Raw genomic sequence first — 23435 nt, forward strand, 5'->3', positions numbered from 1 at the left:
TTGAAACTCAAGTGACAACATGTATAGCATTTAATCAAACTGTGACAAATGACCTGCCTCATTCACAAAGGAGAAGATTAAACAGAGTAACACCTTACACGGCAAAGAAAAAGAGGTGATAACTTTTTTGTTTAAATTAATTTTAAATGGAGCAAGTCATCTTGGCCCAATAACCACTGTAGTTAACGTGCTCTCTGGGCTACACATTTATTTGAAGGCACATCTCCTCCACCAGACAACTCATGCAACTAATGTTTATCAAATGTCTTCTGTATAGCAAGCACTATGCCAAGCCTGGAGATAACATGATGAAAAAACACCATGTGTTCATGGAATATTTGTTTATCCTGTGGGGGAAATGGGCAAAAAACAAATTTAGACAAATGTTCAAAGATGGAAGTTCTACGGAAATGGTGAGACAGAGAATGGGTATTGGGGTCTTCGGGATTGCTGGGTCTCTAGATCAGGCAGTGAAGGAAGGACCCATCACTTTTATAAAGACCTAAACAAAGTGAGAGAGCAAAGTAAATCTGGTAGAAGATGATTCTGGGCAGAGGAAACAGCAAGTGAGAAAGCCCTGTCATGTGTGAGGAGCACCAAAGGGCCCAACATGGTTAGAGCACAGAGACAAGGAGAAGTGTGAGTCGACGTAGTGAGGAGCTAAGCGGGAGGCCTGACCATGACGGACTGGTATGTCAGGGTAGGAACTATGTTGTTTTTAAAATATCATTCTGGTTGCTGGTAGATTAGATGTGACATGTGTCAGAAAGAGAGGGGCCAAAGGTTAGTCTAACAGTTTTGGCTGAGCCGGTGGGTAGATTGAGCTATTACTACCTGAGAGAGGAAATCTGTGGAAGGAGGAGGTAGGGAGGAGTTAGGAAGGAGGGCCAGAAGTTCAGTTTTAAACTTAAGTTTGTGATATTTGTTAGAGAATCGCACATGGAAAGTTGAGCAGGGTGTTGGATATGAAGTTCAGAGGACAGGCCAAGTTGATGATAACTATTTAAGGGTCACCGGCTTTAGAGATAGTAGTTAAATCCAAGGACTATATAAAAAGTAACTTCAAGAATGAAAATAGATACAAACTAGAGGAGATTAAGGAGGAGAAAGGAAGAATTATAGTAGGAAACCAGGAGTATGCCATGTGCACAAACTGACAAACTACTTTTAGGGAGAGAGAGAGTGATGGACTGTTCCTAACATGGCTGACATTCAAATACGATGAGAATTGACCACTGATTTTAGCCAAAGAAGTGAATAATCACTTTGATAAAGAGAGAACAATTTTTCAAAGACAGAGAATTAAGGTGGTAGAAAAAAAGGAAAATGGGATTAATAAAGGTGCTGTGTGTTTTTTAAAATAAAATGGGTGAAATAACAGCATGCAGTGAGATGAGAAAAAAACAGTTGAGTGCTGGAGCACTGTTTTTAGGTTTGTGGGATGCAGGCTATTGTTTGGTCTTTGTGGGAGTAGGAAGAGTTCATTTATAACAGGTTACAAGGTATGCTACAGGACACATGGGCAGATGTGGAGGAATGAGCTTTGGGGAGTTTTCATTCGACTGTAAAATTTTCTGAACTTTGGAAGCAAATTCATTAGCTGAGAAAAAGAGGCAGGGGATGTTTGAGGTCTGTGGAAAGAGGAGGCATGATCTACTCATGAAGAGCGTGTGAAAATTATTAAGCTAGGGGGATACAATAAACTGCCAGGCAATATTACGTCCACACTAGAGGTTAGTAAACATGAATTTAAACTGACTACAAACTCCTCAGGAGCTCCGGGCCAGGTGCCTACCTCATGACTTAACTCACTAGCTGGTTGACTTGGGGCAAGATTTTACAAGTCTAAGTAGCTCAGTTACTTCATCTGTAAAATGAAAGTATATCTACCTCACAAAATGATTGTCAAGGTTAAAAGAACTGATAGTGTAAAATGCTAAGAATACTGCTGGTGCATATATCAATAAATGTTGGTCTTCATAGACACCAGATAAATCTGAAATTTAAAAAATAAAAGTGAATTCTCAAATTTGGGAGCTTTGACATAATTAGTCTCTAAGTCTCTTTATTCTAACATATCCAAAGAGAATGACATCCATCATATCAAAATAAGATATGTTTAGAAATAAAGCTCACCTTATTAAGTATAAGATAAAATAATATTTCCAGTGAAGCTCCAGTCTTAAATTTAGAAACTTTCATGACAGAGCGATGAAAATTAGACAAAAATTCTCATTGAAAGAGAATTCAATTTCAATTTATAAATTTTCTGAAAAGTCATAAAATATATAATTCACATGAAGCACAATTTGTGGGAAAATCACTATTAGACTATTCCTTATAAAAAGGCATATATAAAGGCATTATGTACATATACTACTACTCTAACCTTTGATCATGAAGATACAGAATAATGCATACTTTTAGGGCTTTGGACACAGCAATTTCATAATTTGATGGTCAATTATCCTACACTTTTTGCATTTTCTTTAAAAGAATAAGAAATAAAATTGTCATACTGGTCTAGGATGCCTTGAGCAGCCAGAGCTTGGCTGGGTTCCAGGGGCCTTCCATTCACTGCAAACTCCATGATGCACCCGATGAAATCATGGCTTTCCACGTGTCCTCTCCTCTGAAGAACTGGGTCTAGCGATCGGATGCCTCCAACTGTGACTCGATTTGGCTGAACGTCAAGAGTCCTTCATAAGAAAGAAAAGTATGTTAGTACTGACATGGTAGATTTTAGCAGGTTTCATTTAAAAAAATGTGAAGATAACTTTTTCTGGCAGGTGTTATAGGATGGTAAATTTGAGTGGAAAACATTACTGATGTGTAGGTAATATCCACCAGATAGGTACCTACAGAATTATTTAAGGTCTGAATAATAATACAACTTATAGAAATGGTATTTGCAGATAGTCAAGTGGGATGTATATAACTATGTTGAATTAGCAAGGAGCACACTATCAGAAAGAATATAAAATGCGTTAGGAGTAGGGACAACTCTAATGTTAATGTCAGATTACACTTTCCCTTCACTATAGAGATGATAAGGAATGCCAATAAGTTGATTACTGCAATGGATTATGTGACACTGTTTATTTTTCTGTTTGTTACTATTTCTACTAAAGTTATTTATGTTTTAGATAGGGTCATGATGTGTTCCACTTTGAAGTGCTATTGATAAATATCTGTCACTACTTGTCACATACAACGTTCAGAGACTATGTCTAAAAGGAGTGGAGCCCTTATCCTAGCCTTTCAGGACCCAAGTCACATGCAACTATTTCACCAGGATTCTTAGAGTCTAGGCTATGTGCATCTTTCCTTTCTCATCCTGGCCACTTCATTTCACACCTTCTTTTTAAAAACAAATTTTGTACACTACTTATTAACTTTTTGTTTTGTAGCACAACAATCTCTTTGGAGAGGATGAAATACCTTAAATTTTGATGTAATACTTTGCATAATAAAATTACTTTCAATTGTATAATTTCCTTTTGAACGTCAAGTAATGGTAAAGATCAAACTAGCAGTTGTACGTACCAGTCATCTGAGATGGCCACGTTACTGACAGTGCAGTATCCTGGTTCTTGGTTCTCAGAACAAGAGTCCACAGTTAAGGAAGCTGCCTGCACAGCAAGAGAAGGAAGCGTTCAGCGGGCTGCTACTGCCCCAGTGTCCTTTCCAGCCAACACTGCCCGGGGCTGGTTTCGATGTGGACATGATTTTAAAATTGTGATAACACACTGATTCAGCATAATAAATACAATACAATAGTAAGTTATAGACACATATTTCTTTGATATGCCTAAAACTAAATTGGGAAGGAATTAATATAAGGGGTGGGAAGGTGCTTTAAAAAACCTTCTCCAGGCTCCCTTTTTATAGATGAAAGAATCAAAATGCCATAAACATCTCTTAGATATTACACAAAGGGTCTGAGACAGCTTCCTGGAGTTACAATAGTGATAAACCTGTTTATTCTACTAGCCAACTGGTGTAGCAAATGAAAAACACACACATTATATTTCTAATTTTTTAAAGTCTTCTTCCAATAATATTTCATGCATATGTACAAAAAGATTTTGAAAGTATAATGTACATACTATTATAGCGACCTAAGAATATTGTAATACATGCATTCAAGTTAAATTTTTGAGATAATGTACAGAAATAAATTAGATGCTTTTTCAATAATAAGAATCATTATTTATAAAGAGTATGAGGTTGAAAATCTGCATATAACTGTTGACTTCCAAAAACTTAAGTTGTCCCTCTTTATCTGTTAATTCAGGACCCCCCTGTAGATACCAAGATAGGTGTACGCTCTCTAGATAAAGTGGCAAAGACCAATGAGTGCAGTCAGCCCTCTGCCTCCTGATCCTGGATCAAACAGTACAGGTATTTATTGAAAGAAATCCACATATAAGTGGATGCACACAATTCAAACCCATGTCGTTCAAGGCTCAACTGTCTATGCAAATATTAATTTATAAGAATGGTTATCATTTGAGTTTAATTTTAACAGCAGGGCAAGTGTAAGAAGCAACACATGGAGGTCCAGCAAGTTGACCAACATTGCTCTTACATGCAAAGGTATCTATCTGGTTTTCAGTCTTCCTGAATCAAGTCACTTTCATTATGTATAGAAATTATTAATTTCCTTAATATCCCATTTTTATCAATATTACATATGATTTTGAGGAATTGTCCATAAAATGTGTACTTAGATGAGCAACTTGTAAAGGCATATCTTAAATACCTTACATTTCAGAAACAATGAATGGGGTCAATGTATAGTTTATTGTGCATCAAATATTACTAAAGTATTTTAAATTATTTCTATCAGTTAATTGTTATAACTTATTATAAGCTCCATACAATGAACTCTCACAAGCCATGTAAGTTTTTTTCTTTTCAAGGAAATCATAATAAATACTAACATTATAGGAAACATTTACACTTCCAATTCTATGTCAAGACTTTTTTTTTAATGTCCCATTTAGCTAACTCTTTCAATAATTAATAATTTTCCAATGTTCTATAAAATTGAGTGGTATTAATCTCAAAGGCAGTATTAGGTTTTCATGGAACAATTTATGCTGCTCATGTAGACTATTTCATTTATTTCTAAAAGACAAAAACAAACAAGAAAAACAAAAAGCACAACAAAACATTAACACATCTCTCTCTGCATATACAATGCAAAGTATCCAACAATTCCAGCGATCCCTAAAGCAATAATAAATTCAGGAGTATCACTGGATATTCATGAATGCCTCAACTAGATAAAACAACTTAGATAATGGTATCATATTTTAGTCAGACTTAATATTTAATATATATTTTTTTATTTTCTAAAAGCTTGGTGATACAACTCAAAGAGAAAATACCTGAGGGAAAGTTTTATTTGAATAGTAGCTCATGCAATTTAATCTTCAGAGTTAATGCACCTCCTTTATTACTGAATTTTTCTACCAGTACTGCTATAAATTGAGAAGTTTCTGTCCTGTCAATGAAATGATTCAAGCTGAGAAGTTAATGATTTTGCCAGTTTCCAACAGAGTCCTTCTAAACTGTAGAAAACAGATTCAAAATCCAGTAGGAGCCTTACTTTGGATGTTTTCTGAAATAGGGAGACATTTTTCCGCTGACCGAAGTCACAATGACGAGTGTCTTTTCTCCACATTTAGTATTATTCAAACCCTGATGACTATGGCTACATATTACAAACAGACTGAATGAATCCTTTTGCTCTCCCTTCCCTTTGGGCATACCTCATAGTACCTTTTTCCTTTTTTTTCTCTCTCTTGCTCTCAAGCCCTTGTGTGATACAATCAAAGTTCATGAAGTTTAAAGGGACCTTGGAGGTAAGAGGCAAAATCATCCATTCCACATAAGAGCCCACTGACAACACCTTAACTACAGAGTTATCTTACCTATGTTCTGAGAATTGGGATGAGGGTGCTACCTACTATCCCCTATTAGAGTGACTGTTCATATCAGGAAATCATCAGCGCCTTACCATGCCTGCTCTCCTGTCAATCACAGTGTGAAAATGTCCGTCTGACACCTTCTTCATGGTGGTGAGTTTATATGTGCCGCTGCCTAAATTGTAAGAGAATCTTAGTCTCTCTTCAGCAATTTCAAGAGCCAAAAATTCAGCCCGGTCCCCTGTCTGGTTGTCATAGTTGTAAAGCAATAAAGCATGACTTTTAATCGTTGCAAATTTGACATAAATATAGTTGTTATTGGGGTCCAAGCTGGGAAATTCCATGTAAGATAACTCCTCAAATCCATAACTATTCAACTCGCAGTGTTTTCCAAAGACACCTGTAGACAGAAAAAATTGAAAAATCGACACATCAAATTCCAGTGAATTTTATTAAAAAGTGTTGATTAAAATACAAAAATTGGTCATACTTACAACATTTTTTCTTATTCTCCAAAGAATACTATCTAAACTAAATTGAACTAGAATGAATCCATGATCTTTAAAACATATAACAGATGATAAAGTGGTTTAAATGCTTTTCTTTGGCCAATTAGGGAACATTTAAGTATGCCCCATTTCTAAAAATTAGGATTAGTGGAATGAAGTATGTCTGAAAAGATTCTTTCCTGGAAAGCTTTCAAAATTAGTTGGTCAATCTTTTGAAAGTTTCATATGCTGCAATTTACAAACAAGGTACTTTCTTCATAATATATAATTCTTTCTTTCTCCTATCTCATAAATTCTTAAAAACAATTTTAATTCAATTGAGCATGGTAAATTTTGTTTTGACTAAAAAAAATCAGTCCCTGTACCTGTGGTATTTTTAAGGGTCACAAGTTACAGAAGAGAACCACTGCTTTTAGGAAAATAACTGTCTTAGTTTTTATTTCTTTCTTGTTTCATACCCACTCTGGGCATGATTTATACCAGGCTCCTTGGAAATAGTTTTCTGTTTTTTCCAAAATCAAACATTCCCATTTGTTTGTGCTGGTTCTTTTTCAAACTTGAAAAATGAGTTTTATTGATGTTACAATGCTATGCCAAAATTCTTTTCCCACAAATATTAGTAGACTGTAGCAAATGATTGGAAAATTAACCCATGCCAATACATCATGACTCTTATTAACTTGCAGAGGTTTCATTCCTTCATTTTGGCTGCACATCTCTTATAAATGTGTTACATTGAGAGTCAGGGAATTGTTCAACCAGAAGGAACCAATGCCATCATTTTACAGAATATTTAAAAATCGCCCAAGGCCACAGAACCATGGGAGTCAGAGCCAACACTGAAGGCCAGATCTCCTGATTGTCTAGTTGTTTAGCTGAACCACATTTTTTATCCAAATGTTCTTTAAATCAAAACAGCCTAGTAGCTGCTATAAAATCATGTGTCTACTATCTTTTCTTTTTCTGTAATCACATTCATTGTAAATGAGTAGAAATATAAATAATTTATTTTTATTAACTAAAGTTTAAAAAAAGGAAAGAAATATTTGAGTTACATATTATAAGTCATATATTATATATGGTATACATTTATTTATATTATAAATATATCATTCTATCATATAGTATTTATATTTTATGTTGTATCTATAATTTATACTCACATACAATAAGATTTTACAATTTATTTATATTAAACATTTATATTACATATACCTTACATATGCAGAAGGAGTAGCCAAAGTTAAAGAAAGAGCAAAGATAAAGCATATACTCACATACAATAAGATTTTACAATTTATTTATATTAAACATTTATTATATTACATATACCTTACATATGCAGAAGGAGTAGCCAAAGTTAAAGAAAGAGCAAAGATAAAGCATACAAATTATATAGATTATTGCAGAAATCTTCACTATGTATTTCCTCAGGCCTCTTCTGATTAAATTTTAATAAATCTATGAAAATGTGCTTAAATTGTATATTCACATTTGTAGAAAGTATACAGATCCCAGAAACATGTTCTACATTTTAACTGAAATCAATACTATATATTCAAATATAAACATATTTCTTCATGGAATATATTTTTTTCTTTTTAAGGAGTGTTGATACAGTTTCTAGAAAAAAGTAAATTTCTATTTTGAAAATATAAAAGTTGAGGATTTAAAAATTGCCTTCCATCTGAAGTGCCACAAAATAAACTTACATAAAAGTCAAGAGTATTAAAATTACTCTAATATGGGATTTTTGTGTGTGTGTGTATGTATATGAAGTTATACATATACAATTATACAAGCTCTCTTTATAAAAGTCCTAAGCATTTTTTAAAAATATATTTCTTTATTTACTTCAGAGAGGAAGGGAGAGGGAGAGAGAGAGATAGAAACACCAACGATAAGGGAGAATCACTGATTGGCTGCCTCCTGCATGCTCCACACTGGGGATCGAGCCTGCAACCTGGGCATATGCCCTTGGCCAGAACCGAACCTGGGACCCTTCAGTCCACAGGCCGATGCTCTATCTACTGAGCCAAACTGGCTAGGGCAAATCTTAAGCATTTTATGTTTTTTTTCTAAAATCTAAATCTAAAAAAATCTAAATTAAAAAAAAAATCAAATCCAAACAAATCTTTCATGTTTGAGAAGGTAAACAGTGCAAATTTTTTTCCAACTTCGAAATTATGGTCAAGATGTTGTTTTATAGGATGCACGTGTAATGATCTCCAGCTATTTGTTTGAGGCATTCCATCTGCCATTTTTATTTGTATGTTTCACCCACATTCAGTTTGAAAAGGGAAATACTTTTCCTTTCAATTCTCTCGGTCTGTAATCATGTATTACTGTTTCAAGGTTTTGTTGTTTTGTTTTGTAAGTGCTTCTGTTGTTGTCTGGCGATATTTAAGTTTAAATAATTTTTTTTTTTGTTTGCCACTGTTAGGAACAGGGAAAGAAATTTGTACTGCCAGCCACATATGATCCGTCTCTATTTTAACTTCGCAGTTGTACTAGTCCCCTTTCCCTGAGTGAAGGCCCCAAATACTTCCACCCAATAGGCAGTGACTGTTGTATCAGCTACATGGCAGCAACAGTTTATTCCCATTTAGTATCAGTTACCTTAAATCCTCATATTTGTGATTGGAATGCAGAGGAATCTCTAAAAATGTAAACAACCTTGGTTCAGTCACTTGAAATCATTTTTCGACTTTCCACTCCAGTCCCCTTATCTTTTATTCCAAAACTTAAGTTAAACCATGAAATCTGAATGCGGTTATGAGCAGAAGCAACATCCTCTAAGGATTATAAAACATCACTGAAAGACAGAAGTTGTAGATCTAAAGTTGTGGTTATTTTGACCTTGACCTACCATTCCGTGTACCATGAACATTGTTTGTGAGAATCTCACATACATTTTAAAAAGGAGGGATACTGTGAATGTCATGCTGGATTGAAAATAAAATTTTCTAGTCTCTATATCATTTTGGAGTAATTTTGTTTTTTGACCTTAGACAAAACCCTCAATGTCTGGGACTCAGAACCATTGCTAAAATGCATGGCTCACAATAAGGTATTTTTATATCTTGTTTTTCTTTATCATTCTATTGATGTGCTATATAAAAACTAGATGGAGTTGTTGACTTATTTGAAAACCAATTAGCAGTATATTTCACTGGCTACTAGAAACCTCAGTTTATTTTTAAGTTCTATTCTGTACTATACATTAGAATTCACTTTTTAGGTCCACAGTAATATGTTCAAGGAAAACCAGAAAATATCCTTTCCTCTTTTGCTTATGGAGGGTCTCTAACCACTGCAAGACATCTGGAGATGAATACTATAGTGTGAGTTAAGTCAGCCTTTAAACTGATGGAATGGCCCAGCTGGTGTGGCTCAGTGGTTGAGTGTCGACTCATAAACCAAGAGGTCACTGGTTTGATTCCTGGTCAGGGCACATGACCGGGTTGCAGACTTGATCCGCAGTAGGGGGCGTGCAGGAAGCAGCTGATCAATGTTTCTTTCTCATCGGTGTTTCTATCTCTCTATCCCATTCCCTTCCCATTTCTCTAAAAATCAATATATATACATTTTTTAAATTGATGTAATGATCACAAACCAAGCTCAAATGAAAGCTTCCCCCAAAGCTTTTCTCATAGTCCTTGGCTGTCTCAGTGCCTGGCAACATTTGAGTGACACCTGGAAGGAATCTTTCCATTCATGTCACTGTGGTGAATATATAAGTATGTGTACAAAAAAAACTGTAACAACTTTCTTCCTCAAAAGAATACATTAGCCTGAATTTTGATTAGTTATGTTGATACTATCTACAAAATGCCTATAAATCCTTCTCATACAACTGTTTGAATTAATGTAAAAATCAAAAGCAAAACAAAACAAAAATCATTTTGAAGGATTATTTTTAAAGATTTGAAATAGAGAATGATGTCCAATAGTGCCTGAAAGATTTTTTACATGATCGGTTCTAGGCTGAAAAGAAGACAGCTATAAGTATTGAGGCGAAATGTCCTGAGAACACAACATCAAATTCAATTATCTTCAGTTGATTATTTTTTTTAGTAATGATCAAAGCAATATATTCAATGGGATTTCCATAATTAACTTTTAAGAATATTAAACCTTTGAGATTTTATTTTGTCAAAATCTCCTGTGTAAAACATTTCATATTGTCTTAATCACTCAGGGCCAGAATAAAACAAAATTGCTACACTGTGAGCCAAAATAGATTGACATTTTATATGGCCAGCAGAGCCATACTCACCAAATGGACAGTGGCAATAGTAGGAATCCACACCACTTTGGCAGGAACCACCATTAAAGCAGGGGTTGCATTCACAGTAGTTGACTGAAGATTCACACATTTTCCCTGAAAAACATCAAGCTCATTTAAAAAATCTTATGCATAAATATATTAACACCACCACTGCATAACCATATATAGAAATCTCTCCTGAGAGATTATATCTTAAAGAAAAGAAATATAAGACCATTCTACTTGATTGGGGAAATTGAAATATTATCTGAGAGTTCAAAATCTTATTTAATTGTCCTATTGTAAAGATATGCATTATAATATTTAGAAAAAAATTACACATACATCTTGAAATAAATAGTGCTTTTAAGTATTTAGGAAATCATAAATGGTGAAGAAATTTAGATGTTTCCACTAATTATTTTCGATGTTGCTATATTTTTTCACATTTTATAACTGAAGAGGTGAAACTTTTACAGGATAAGTTTCACTGTGGAGATGTCCTTGGCTCAGATTTGTTCAAAGTAATCAATCCCACTTAGCTTCTTTATTGAACTACCATCTGTGCACTCTCAAGAAATATCCCTTAACTTAATGCACGCCTACCTCATGTACAGCAGAATGAGACCTAAGAAAACACACCAAATACATTTTCAAATACTTATCAATATTTATTCTCGACCATGGATTATGAATACTTTGACTTTTTTCAAAACCAATAATAGCTAACCGGCACATTTTTCAGTTTACAGAGACTATTCTCATTTATCATCTTGTCAAGCTGAATCAACTAATTTTGACTGGGTGCCTATTATGAACCAGACATGCCAGAGGATGGAGGTATTGCAGTCAAGAAAACAGACAAGGGTCTTAACACAGTGTTTCTATTTTAATGGGGGAAATGATGCATTCAACAGCAAATATGTACATTCACAGGTGAAGGAGAAGAGGTCTTTGGAGGCTAATATCCACCAAAGAAATGATAAAACTACAGCCCAGACCAGTGTAGGTAGCTCTCAGATCCAGGCTTCACAAGTTATAACTGTATAGTTGATCACTTTATCGGCAAAATTTAGGGTATAAGGCCTGTCCCACTTGTTTTTGTTGTGGTATTCTTTTCCCATGTAAACTTAAATGTGTTTTAATACCATCAACTTATACTCTGATCAATTATATGTTATTAATAGATGTATTTCATGTATAATAGAAGAGTTTCTAGTTTTCTGGTTCTAAGAAACAATGTGATGTTATCGATTTATTAATTTCCATTCATTGACAGGAGGGTTTCACTATTTATCTAACTAGAGTTTGTTTCTGTAAAGCACGACTGAACTAATGCTTTTATTAACTGTCTCATGAAGACATTTAAGTTTTATGTGCACAATTAGACTTAATGTTGAGCACCGATAATCCACTTCATCGTAATAACTGCTTAAAACACAGTCAAAGTTTCTGTTTAATTTACTTATGTTTCTGTGGCGTGGGTGTGTAGCCACAATCGTCCTGGTTTGAAATGACAAGTGTGAGTCAGGCCTCATGACACTGCTAACAGAAATGTTCCTCTACTTCATGGGGTCATAAACACAACATTTTTCCTTTTACAAATAACATTGGGAACCTCCTTACAAGGCAAAACACTCACAATTTCAGAATACCTTCCCATTCTAAGGGGAAGTAATGAGCATAAACAAGTTACCAATATAGAAGCACAGAAATTATGCTTTACGTATTGTAGTAACATGTTACAGGCAGGACAATGTTACCTAAGCCTGTCCAAACATCACACCAGAGACATGCTGTGTCATAGAGAACTCTCTCCTATGGTGTTTTCCAACTGGATGTGAGACAGATTATTCTAAAGAAGGGGATTCTTTTTCTTAATTAAGCATCAGTATTGCCCCATAGAGAATAAATAAGCCTTCTGGCTATCCTTTTGATTATTTATTTGCCATGAGGAAAGTCACAACTTCTACCACTTTTCCCCACTATAAGAGCATATGTAACTGTCCCATGTGTTGCTGGACTCAGTAAGGTTTCATGTTCTTGTTTTGAAAATCCTTTTAGAGCTGCATTACAAGTAGCATGCATTGAATACATAGATTAATATGTTTTATAGATGTGGTCAGTACCACCTTTATTTTGTGAAAACATGTGTGGCTTACAAAATTACAGACTTCCCTTTGTGAAGACTGGAAATGTGGGGACAAAGGGGAACCAAAAGAGTGGTTTGAGAATGAAGTTAAAATAAATCCTCAACAAAATCTGATTTTTTTTGCAGATATAACAATATAAATAGACATTATAAGAGAAAAAAAGTTCAACTTTTAACTTAAAAGTGTTTTATTTTCTTATTTTTCTTTGGTAGATAATTATAAAAATGCGAGAAATGACTTCGGTAGGAGTCAAATAAATGAATTAACAATTAAGTTTGGGGAAAATAGTCTTATTTGTAGGGTGTTAGAGTATGTAAATTATTTACTATTCAAAAATTTCATTTGAGTACTCCATTTAATCAGCAAGCTGTCTTACAAATTGTTTTTTACAATTAGTAAATTTGAAAGTGATTGCCATACTAGAAATGGAGATTTGAAGATACAATTTGAAAACTCCACTTAAATTATTCAAAAAAGCCTTTTATTTTTTTAAATGTGAGGGAAAGATGTTATAATTTTACTTCCAATCAAAAGAAATCTCATAAATGCCTTGTCTCAGGTTTGGAAGATTCAGGCATGCTCACTCACCCAACTGAAGTCAGCAATACAATCCGTATTATTTTGCATCTACTTCCGCTCTAGTGTTAATGGCATGGTGATTATCAGGGAATGCAGCAGTTTGAATTACACTAACACGCTTCTGGCAAAAATAACTTGATGTGTTGAAGCACCATGAAACACAATCTTGGATCATTAACTTAATTACTGCTGCAAGCCAGTTAACAATATTTGTCAGTGCCTTGAGGCTTGGAAGAGACTGACGAGTTTGCACAAAGAAAGGCATCCATGTCTTTGGAACTCAAGGAGCCTTTCCTATGAACATTCATTAACTGTCACATGTTAACTGTTAGCTGCTTAGAAGAATACACTGATCACACTGCTTGGACGTCCATCAGTTAACTGTGTTGATATACGTTATTTCTCACAGGTAGAAGGAATTGTGCTTCTGGAAGTGTACACTCTAAGCACCTGAGAATGGGAATTGTGGACGATGGAAATGAATGCATAACAACAGGCTAGGGAGGGCATGCATGGAATTTCCAAGGTTACAGTGAGCTTACTGAAGAAATTTAGCAAATGTGTTCATGTTCAGAGGTAGGTGTGATGGATTGCTGAACTCAAATTGAATCTATGGTGGTCGCCTATGGTCTTTACAACAGGATGCATATTGGAGTTTCACTTGTGCTGATAGCACATTTGAATGGTAGATTATGTAGAGCTGAGCTACATTTATTCTCACCTGTTCAATTCGGCCAACCTCTGAAGGTAGGATGATTCTTGATATCCTATAGCTCATGTATGCTTTAATATCATATACACATATATGAAATACATGTATATATTAGATCATCACAAGAATTTTTGCATTTCATATTTACAGAGAAGGGAGATTATGTGCAACTATCAAAGCCTATTTATGTCTAAATTAATTTTGTTAAAAATATAATTCCATAATACATATATGCTATTTATTCTGAATATTTATGCTTATAGCTTTTAATTATTTTAGCAGAAAGTAGCTGTTTTTTGCACACTATGTAAATGTTTCTTCTTAGTGTAAAATGCACTAGGAAGACAGTTAATCTAAATATTCTGATCAAGCAGCAGTATCTTTTATATCAAAACAATGCAAAAATATCATGTTTAATAAGGGCTGCTACTGAGAAAAGCAAAGAGGAAAAAAACTGTTTGCCTTTATATACATATTTTTATTTTTATTGATTTCAGAGAGGAAGGGAGAGAGAAATGGAAGCATCAATGATGAGAAAGAATCATTGATTGGCTGCCTCTTGCATGCCCTATACTGGGGATTGGGCCCGCAACCCGGGCATGTGGTCTGACCAGGAATCGAACCGTGAATGAACTCCTGGTTCATAGGTCCATGCTCAACTAGTGAGCCACACCAACTGGGCTGCCTTTGTATTTTAAAGCACATACAAAGACAATCTCAGTGAGGCTGCAGGCGATCATGTATAATGACATACGTAATCTCCATGAGAAGCTTACACATACATGCTTATTTTCTGCAGAAATAAGAAGCATTTCAGCTACTAGAAACCTGTTTTTAACACTGTAATAGGGTAATGTATCACTTAAGGTAAACTGTCTAATTCCCCTCTGGGAATAAAGTCAGAATAAGAATCGAGGCTTTTACCTTCTCTTGTTCATATGAACCACTTACTCCTCAGTATCTCAGAAAATTTCACTTCATATCACAGCGGTTTCCTGGTCTCGTGGTCACTGACAACTTAATATACGACTGCTGTGATTTTAAGAGAGTGACTCTTCGTTATCACCCCCATTGTCATGAATGCAAACGTTCGCCAAGTTTCATAGTAAAATGACTGTGCACAAGCTGTATCTAACTTTATAGATCTGGAAAAATATCCTATTTAGACTGTCAAATAACATAAGAGTGATGAATGGACAATCTCCTCCTCCGTGAAATGTCAGGGCTGGCTTACACCACCGCTAAAATGCCTCCAGATGTGTGAAAGCGAGCGGGAAAGGTTAAAGGGGCTATGAACTAATTCTGTTTACCTGCTGCGTTTTCTAACACCATCCCTCCAGTGAAGCAAACTAGAGAGAAGCAATGAGCAAGGGCTAGCTCCACGACCACTCACGAAGCCAGCCCCATTTATGCTGAAACCCGCATATGGTGCCCTGGCTCACACCCATGGGACTTCCCCTGATCCCTGTCACCTATCAAATGCGTTCACACTTTCTCCATGTTCAGGCTATGTGTAAACTCACTCTAAATCTAAGTGTGAAGGAGTCTGTTACACTAAAATGGGAAGTAACGATCTTTATTGTTAAATTCCCAGGAGAAGAAGCAACTTTTTTGAGATGGGGTGAGGGGGGAGATTAGAGGGGTGAGGGTAAAGGAGGGGTGGAGGAGTGTAGTTTTTTTTTTCTCTTTAGAAATCCTGAACTCATAACATGTATATAGCCCTATTATTCATGATCCTAAGACTACAACTCTGGTAAGACTCACACTTACCTCACACTTACCTCGTGCACTGAGGTTTCTTGTCTTCTTAGTGATTCTGTGGCTCACCTCTCTTACCACCACTATTTCACTAACACCTCTACCAATACTATTATTGTCATTCCTACTTACTGAGTGGATTCAGGGCTAGGTGTTTTACAAACAGTATTTTAACTTATTGCAACAACCCTAAGAGATAAGTAAGCATGATTATTCCCATTTTACAGATGGGGAAATTGAAGGTCAGCTGAAAGTCTGGAATTCACTTAGGTCCCGACTCTACAACAAATTCACTGAGTCACCCGAGAAAACAGACTTCTCTCTACTTCAGTCTTCTGGTCCATAAAAAAATAATTATCCCTACTGCATAGGTTTCTTATCAGAAGTAAATAAAAATAAGTACAGATCAAAAGCTTAGAACAGTATCTGGCCAATGGGAAATGCTGAAAGCATTTTCAATGCTTATACCCATTGTTAAGTAAAAAAAAAAATCACTTACAGATGAAAAAAGAAAAACGTTACTTTCTATCATATCTTACCTGATATGGCTAAAGTCTTCGTGAAAAGAGCCAAACATTACATACCTGTGTATCCAGTTTTGCAGACACAGTGGAAGCTTCCCGGGAAATTCTGGCAGACGGCACCATTCTTACAAGGACTGGGCAGGCACTCGTTGATATCCCGCTCACAGGCCCTCCCTGTGAAGCCGTCCGGGCAGCTGCATGAAAATCCTCCCACCAGATTGTGGCAGGTCCCGCCGTTGTGGCAAGGAGAGGGGAGACACTCATCTATGTCAACCTCACACCAGCTGCCGGCGTAACCCGGCAGACACTGGCACAGGAACGGCTGCAGCGGCTCGTTGGCCACGATGATGACCGGAAGGCTCTCGTGGCTCTTGACCGTGGGGCTCACCGCCAGCCTTCGGAGGCAGCTCCCCCCGTTCTGGCACGGCCCGTGGGCACACGAGTCGTGATCCACAGATTCCACCTTCACCCCACTCTGCCGGAGGAGGATCTCCTTGATGCTTTCGAAGAAGGTGGCCACACCGCTGGGATTCACGTACTGACTGTGGCCCCGCTTCACGGCTGCGAAGAGAAACGTCCTGTTGTTCTCTTCAGAGGCCCCATAGAGCTGCACGGCGGTGCCCAGGCCCGTGAGCTGAGAGCCGGCGATGCGCAGGAAGTGAAGGTAGTGGTTGGTCAAGAAGTCCTTCACGGTGGGGACACTGAGCCGCAGGAGGATGCTGCTGTCTATGGTAGCGTTGGAAAAGCCAGCGAAGAAAACACGGATGTTGCTGGTGACTGTGCTGTGAACCCCGTCGCTGCTGAGGACGGTCAGATCGAACGTGCCATCGGTGGACCGTGGCTGGGAATGCAGATCACAGGTGCCCCTGGGAACACTGAAGAGGCTCGTCACCCCTGAGGTCAGGGAGCAGTGGAAGGTGTCCAACACGTCCGGATCCTGTGGCTTCACGGAGCCCAACAGCCCACCAGGAAACACGTTGCCATAATAATTAACAAATATCTCCACCGTCCGAGACTGGGAAGGGTTGTCATTTTGGTCTAGCACGGTGATGTGCACGGTCCCTGTGGAAGACATCTGAGGCACACCAGAATCCCGAGTGACCACTGACAGATAGAAGTCTGCAATCTGCTCTCGGTCGATCTCTCTGGTGGTGCTCAACACTCCAGCGGTGTTCAGACTGAAATAGTTGGTGGCAGGACCCGTGCTCAGCAAGTAATAGGTGAAGGGGCCTTGATTGGGAGGGAGGTCAGGGTCGGTGGACTGAAGGGTCATCACCAGAGTGCCTGGGCGTTTGTTTTCCATAACTTCTCCTTCGCTGATGGTCAGCATTGGCCCGTTGTCGTTTATGTCTTCCAGGGTGACTAAGAGAGAGGCACTTCCTGTAGCGGAAGGTGTCCCCGAATCAATAGCCAGCACGGTCAGATTATAGATGGGGAGGGTTTCTCGATCCAGTTCTGCAGTTACAGTGATCTGTCCTGTCTGCGGGTTGATGGAAAAGGCACCATTTTCATTCCCTGACCCGATGAAGTAAGAGAACCTGCTCCAGCTGGGGACCGAGTCTGAGTCAAAAGCACTGACAAAGGTCACGTGAGTTCCTGTCGGGACCCCTTCGCTGATCTGAACACTATAGATGTTTAGACTGAAAATGGGTGGGTCATTGGCATCTAGCACAGTGATATTTACAGTGACCTCATCTATGTCTGCACCCCTAATGCTGCCAAAATTCTTGGCCAATACCTTCAAAGATACCCTTTCTTCTTTTTCTCTGTCAAGAGGTCCAGAAACATAAATCTGTCCAGTCTTCTTATTGATCTGGAAACCCTTCTTCCTACTGTTTCCAAAAATCAAATAATGTACCTCCCCGTCCACACCCAAATCCCGGTCACTGGCAAACACCTCTCCAACAATCGTACCTCTAGGAGCTGCTTCTGAGATTTCAAAATAGTAGAGTTTGGAAACAAAACGAGGCACATATTCATTTGTCCCTTTCAATTGTACATTAACTGTAGCAAAACTGCACCTTTCTTCATCAGGGACATTGAAAGCTTTCACAGTAAGGTGGTAGCTCTGCTTGGTTTCAAAATCCAAGAAGCCTTGAGTGGTGAGGACGCCTGTATTGGGGTCAATGACAAAGAGGTCGCTGTCAGATGACTGTACAGTGTATGCAATCACAGCATTGGTGCCAGAGTCCGCATCGGTTGCATTTAGGTGGATAACGGTGGTCCCGCTTGGGGCATTTTCCAAAACAGTGGGGAAATATTCCTCAGGGAGGAACACTGGAGAATTGTCATTCACATCGAGCACGTTGACAGTCACACTGCAGGAACCCGTCCTTGCAACCCACCCGCCATCAGTAGCACTAATAGTCATTTCATGTTTCTGGCATAGCTCGTAATCAAGAGCTTTGGCGAGTGTCAATACACCGGTAGAAGAATTGATGGCAAAAATGCCCTCTTCATTTCCAGAAGAAATGCTGTACCTAATCAGGCCATTCATCGCTGCGTCTCTGTCTCTTGCAGAAACCGTTCTGACAACGGCCCCGACACTGTGGCTTTCTGGGATGGTGGCGCTCATGTGGCTTTGAGAGAATTCCGGAGTGTGGTAGTTTTCCTCAGTGACAATGATTTGAACCGTGGCTTGGGATGAAAGTGGAGGGTTTCCTTTATCCTTTGCAGTGACAGTGATCAAAAAGTTTTGATTCAAGTCAGAGATGAGGGAAGATGCTACTGAAATCCACCCTGTATTGTTATCCAACTTAAATTTCCCCAAGTGATTTTCACTGGAAACGAAATACTCCACTTCGGAATTCAATCCGAAATCTTTATCGTCTACTGCAGTAACTTTGATTAACTTTGTACCAACTTTCACGTTTTTGGTGACCGGAGTAAAATATTTACTTTTAAGAAACTGGGGTGCATTGTCATTACTGTCCACTATGTTGATGGTAACGGTTGTCTCACTGAGTAGGGAAGGATTGCCTCGATCTGAAGATGTCACTATAAAACTGTGTCTGTTGATGTTCACGTTACTGAAGCCACTGATGTTTTGGTATTTTAAGATCTGTTTATTGAAAATCTCTCCTGTGGTGGCATTAATCCTGAAATACTCTGACTGAGATTTTATAAAATAAACCACTTGTCCATTTGACCCTTCGTCAGGATCGGTTGCAGACACCTGAGTCACTTTGGAGCCGATTTCAGCAAGCTCGGGGCAATCTAAATAATAGGAGGGCCTGCTAAATCTCGGAGCATTGTCATTGACATCTGTCACAAATATCGTGACGTCCGTACTTACAGTCCACCCGGAATCATGTGCAGAAACGCGGATTCTGTAACGGTCTGTATCTTCTCTATTTAAAGGTCTACTAATGACAATATCCCCTGTGCTGGGATTAATGGTAAACGGAAGGCTTGTGTCCATGATAGAATATCTACTGATTGCATTGACGCCAGTGTCTTCATCAGAAGTCGTGACACGTGTAACCGTGTACCCTAAGGGGGAGTTTTCAGAAACATGGGCACTAAAGATCTGAGAAAACCTCGGGGCATTATCATTTTCATCTAAAATGTGAATGATGACTTCTACTGAGCTGCTCTGAGAAGGGGAGCCTTTGTCTGAGGACTTTATGGTGAGCACATACTGAGATACCTTTTCCCTGTCTAGAGGCCGAATGCTTCTAATTTCGCCAGTGGCATGATCGATGCTGAAACTGTGTTCTTTGTTGCCATTAACAATATCATAATCTAACTGTCCATTGGGTCCACTATCCTTGTCCGTTGCTGAGACAGTAAGTATTTTTCGAGGAGAAAGATTTTCCAATATTTCAGATACAAATGGATCTTCCTTAAAAATCGGGGCATTGTCGTTGACATCTAATACAGCTATGTCGAGTTTCTCGTAAGAGGAGAAGGGAGGGAACCCTCCATCTCTGGCCTCTATCCACACAACATATTTTTGCATCTTTTCAAAATCCAGCGGCCGACTAATGGACACCTGGCCTGTTAACTGATCAATCTGGAACGTGCTGCCAAGATTCCCGCTTGCGATGTAATAGGACAAAGGTTCCCCTCGCAGGGAGGACCCCGTAACAGTGGTGACCTGAGTGCCGACTGGCTGGTTCTCAGGAAACATGAAAGTTTGTTCTTTGGCTCTCACTTTGGGGAAATCGGCCTTGTTCACGAACCTAACAGTCACTGTTGTAGAATCTGTCTTTGGAAACGAGCCACCGTCTTTCACATGGACAGAGAATGTCACTTCTGAAGCTCCGTTCAACGGCCCAGCTGCCATGATAGCTCCCCGCAGCGGGTCAATGTGAAATTTCTCAGAGTTTCTACCCGACAGAGAGTAATGCAGTTCAGAATTGGGTCCAATATCAGCGTCTGTGACTGTGACAGCAAAGACGAAGGCACCTATGAATGAGGGAGCGTGCGGTTAGAATCTCAAGGAATCCAAACAGAACATTCGGTAGTAGGTTAATGTATATAAAACACTATATTTCTACCTGATGTAATTTTATTGCTCACAATTACTAGGGGGGGATGATACCTCCTCTATTGTCCCAGAAGTTACAAAATCAAATCTACTTAACAATAGTCTTCAGGGACTGACCTGCATTTCCTAACTAAGGCCTATGTGGCCTAAAGGATTTAATATTCTGCAGTATGCCTTTTAAGGAGCACAGGGAAGAGCAATGGATAATCATTCCGAATTATAGTTCCTGGGAGATAGATCTGCACATCATACAACTTCCAGCCCACATGATTGTAATATGCACTGTGCTAACAGTTGTGCTGCTACCCCATGTAAAAGATAATTGCTCTTTTATGTCTTAAAACATTCCTCAATGACCATATATGTAATGATGTCCACAAAAATAATATGCTTAAAAAAATCACTGTTGATTCCTTATGCCTACTGTTTCACAGTAAAATTCTTTTACCTGTGAGCTATTATGTCATGGAGACAAAACATAAGCATAAATATACATATAAATCTACAAGTCAACTCAAACAATTATAAAGGAGTAAGAAATAAGAAATGAGAAAGAATGGACCCAATGTGGATTCCAAAAGTCACAAAAGTGTTTGGGATGAGTGCCAACAAAACAGATTGTAGGAGAAATATGCAGGGGAGCTGCCAGAAGGACATGTTTTTGATATTCTCATTCAGAAACCCTTCCCAAACCTGCACTCCCAGCCCTACCAAAGAGTTTGTGACAAAACTGAAAAGACTTTTATAAAAAAAAAAAAAAGGCCAGTGATCCTGATTAATTATGTCTAATGAGGAAAAGATGTTGGCGTGTCCCTCACTTTGCGTAGGAGATGCAACGTTGCATCACCGAATATTGGATGTGATTAGAGTCATGTCTGCCAGCATCATTTCAGCTAAAAGCCTTCAGCAGGGACCTATGACTTTGATATCAACGTTTCCCTTTGATAGAAAGTTGGCAAAATGTTATGGATATTATACCTTCAATTGCTATTAATTAGATATTCTCGAGTGCATAGAAGATCAAAGATCCCTGAGAGGAGAAATCCTGGGTCCATTTATTTATTTTTTCTTCTAATTAAAAATATTTTAAAGCAAGGAAGATTAAGTGAATCGTGGTCTTTAGTTGTGTTTATTCTCATTCGAAAACTCATCTCAGAAACTGCAGATGGCAGATGATTTGTGCGTTTCTGAAGAGAGTGTGCCATTCTTTGCAAAAAAAGCAAAGGCAACCAAACTAAATTTGAAAGAGATGCAGAATAATAAATGCATGCTGTCAGCATGAAAGTGGCTCATTAATGGCTCCATAAACTTACTAACAAATAAACCTGCACACCTCAAAACTGGAATAAAATGATATTAAACTGGAATAAAATGATATTAATGATAAGAATTAGAATTATCCATTCATTAGACATATTTTTAAAAATCTACCTATGAAGCATTGAAGTAAAATATTCATTTTCTAACCATGAACATAGCTGAATTCCTATCAATTCCAGATAATGTTTCAGGCACTGGGATATGGCATGAAAAAAAGAGAGATCTGTCCCTCCTCTCAGGGAACTTACAAATTACATCTCCAGGCAGAACCCTACCTGACTGACTGCAAGTCATATTTATTTTAATCACCTAACAATATTCAAGTCATATTAAGAAATAGTGCTAGGAAAGATGTGGCAATTATAAAATCTCAAACACAATTGGTTGATGAAGAAAGAATTAGTTTGTGAGATTCAATGTTCCTTTAGTTTTGTTAGGCAAAACAAGTCGAATTTCAGAGGATTTGCAAGCACAGGCTATATCAAAGCTATACATGTAAAAATGAAAGAAGTGTGTTTTATAGAACATGTCCAGTGCATCATGCGATTACCTGGAGGAGTAGGCGATGGGATGTGTGTGACATATGGGTGATGTTGAAATCTTGGTGGATTGTCGTTGACATCAGTCACGGTGACCAGCACGCTGGTAGAACTGGAAAGCGGCCCCGGGGACCCAGCATCACTGGAAACCACCACTAATGTATAGTTTTCTCTTGTCTCCCTGTCCAGCAGCGCACTGGTGATGATCTGTCCTGTGGAGGGGTTGATGGTGAACTGCGAGTTTCCGCCGATGATCCTGTAGCTAAAGCAGAGAGCAGAGATGGCAGGTTCCTTCTCGGTACAATATCGTTGCACCCCTTTACCGTAATTTAAAAACTGAGGCAGAAATGTAACCCAAGACATTACAAGTCAGATCACACAGCAATGAAAAAAATACAGCTGGAAGACAAATCTTTCAAATGTTATGTGAATATCACACTGACACTCTTTATTGTGAGATGTCCAATGACCTCAAGCAGGTCCTTGCAAGCTTTGTGGGCGTCTTAAATCACGCAAGACCCCAAAATGTACCCAGAAGACCAGTGTGTTTTAAATAGACGAGCCAGAAAGCATAAATCAGGGCATTGCTCTAATAGTGTGGTTAATGGCCGGGACCACAGATGAACATCTGTTAAATGAATCT

General features: G+C 38.0%; 1 protein-coding gene across 1 annotated transcript in view; it reads right to left on the minus strand.

Annotated features, from left to right (window-relative positions):
- The window catches only part of FAT4 (FAT atypical cadherin 4), a 148221-nt gene that overhangs the window by 11818 nt on the left and 112968 nt on the right, over positions 1-23435 (minus strand). Inside the window, 6 exon segments of the mRNA XM_015563360.1 lie at positions 2520-2699; positions 3547-3632; positions 6029-6336; positions 10725-10829; positions 16502-20851; positions 22804-23054. Of these exon segments, the coding sequence (XP_015418846.1) occupies positions 2520-2699; positions 3547-3632; positions 6029-6336; positions 10725-10829; positions 16502-20851; positions 22804-23054 (5280 nt within the window).

The sequence above is a fragment of the Myotis davidii genome, unplaced genomic scaffold (genome assembly GCF_000327345.1).
Source record: "Myotis davidii unplaced genomic scaffold, ASM32734v1 scaffold438, whole genome shotgun sequence".
Taxonomy (NCBI): domain Eukaryota; kingdom Metazoa; phylum Chordata; class Mammalia; order Chiroptera; family Vespertilionidae; genus Myotis; species Myotis davidii.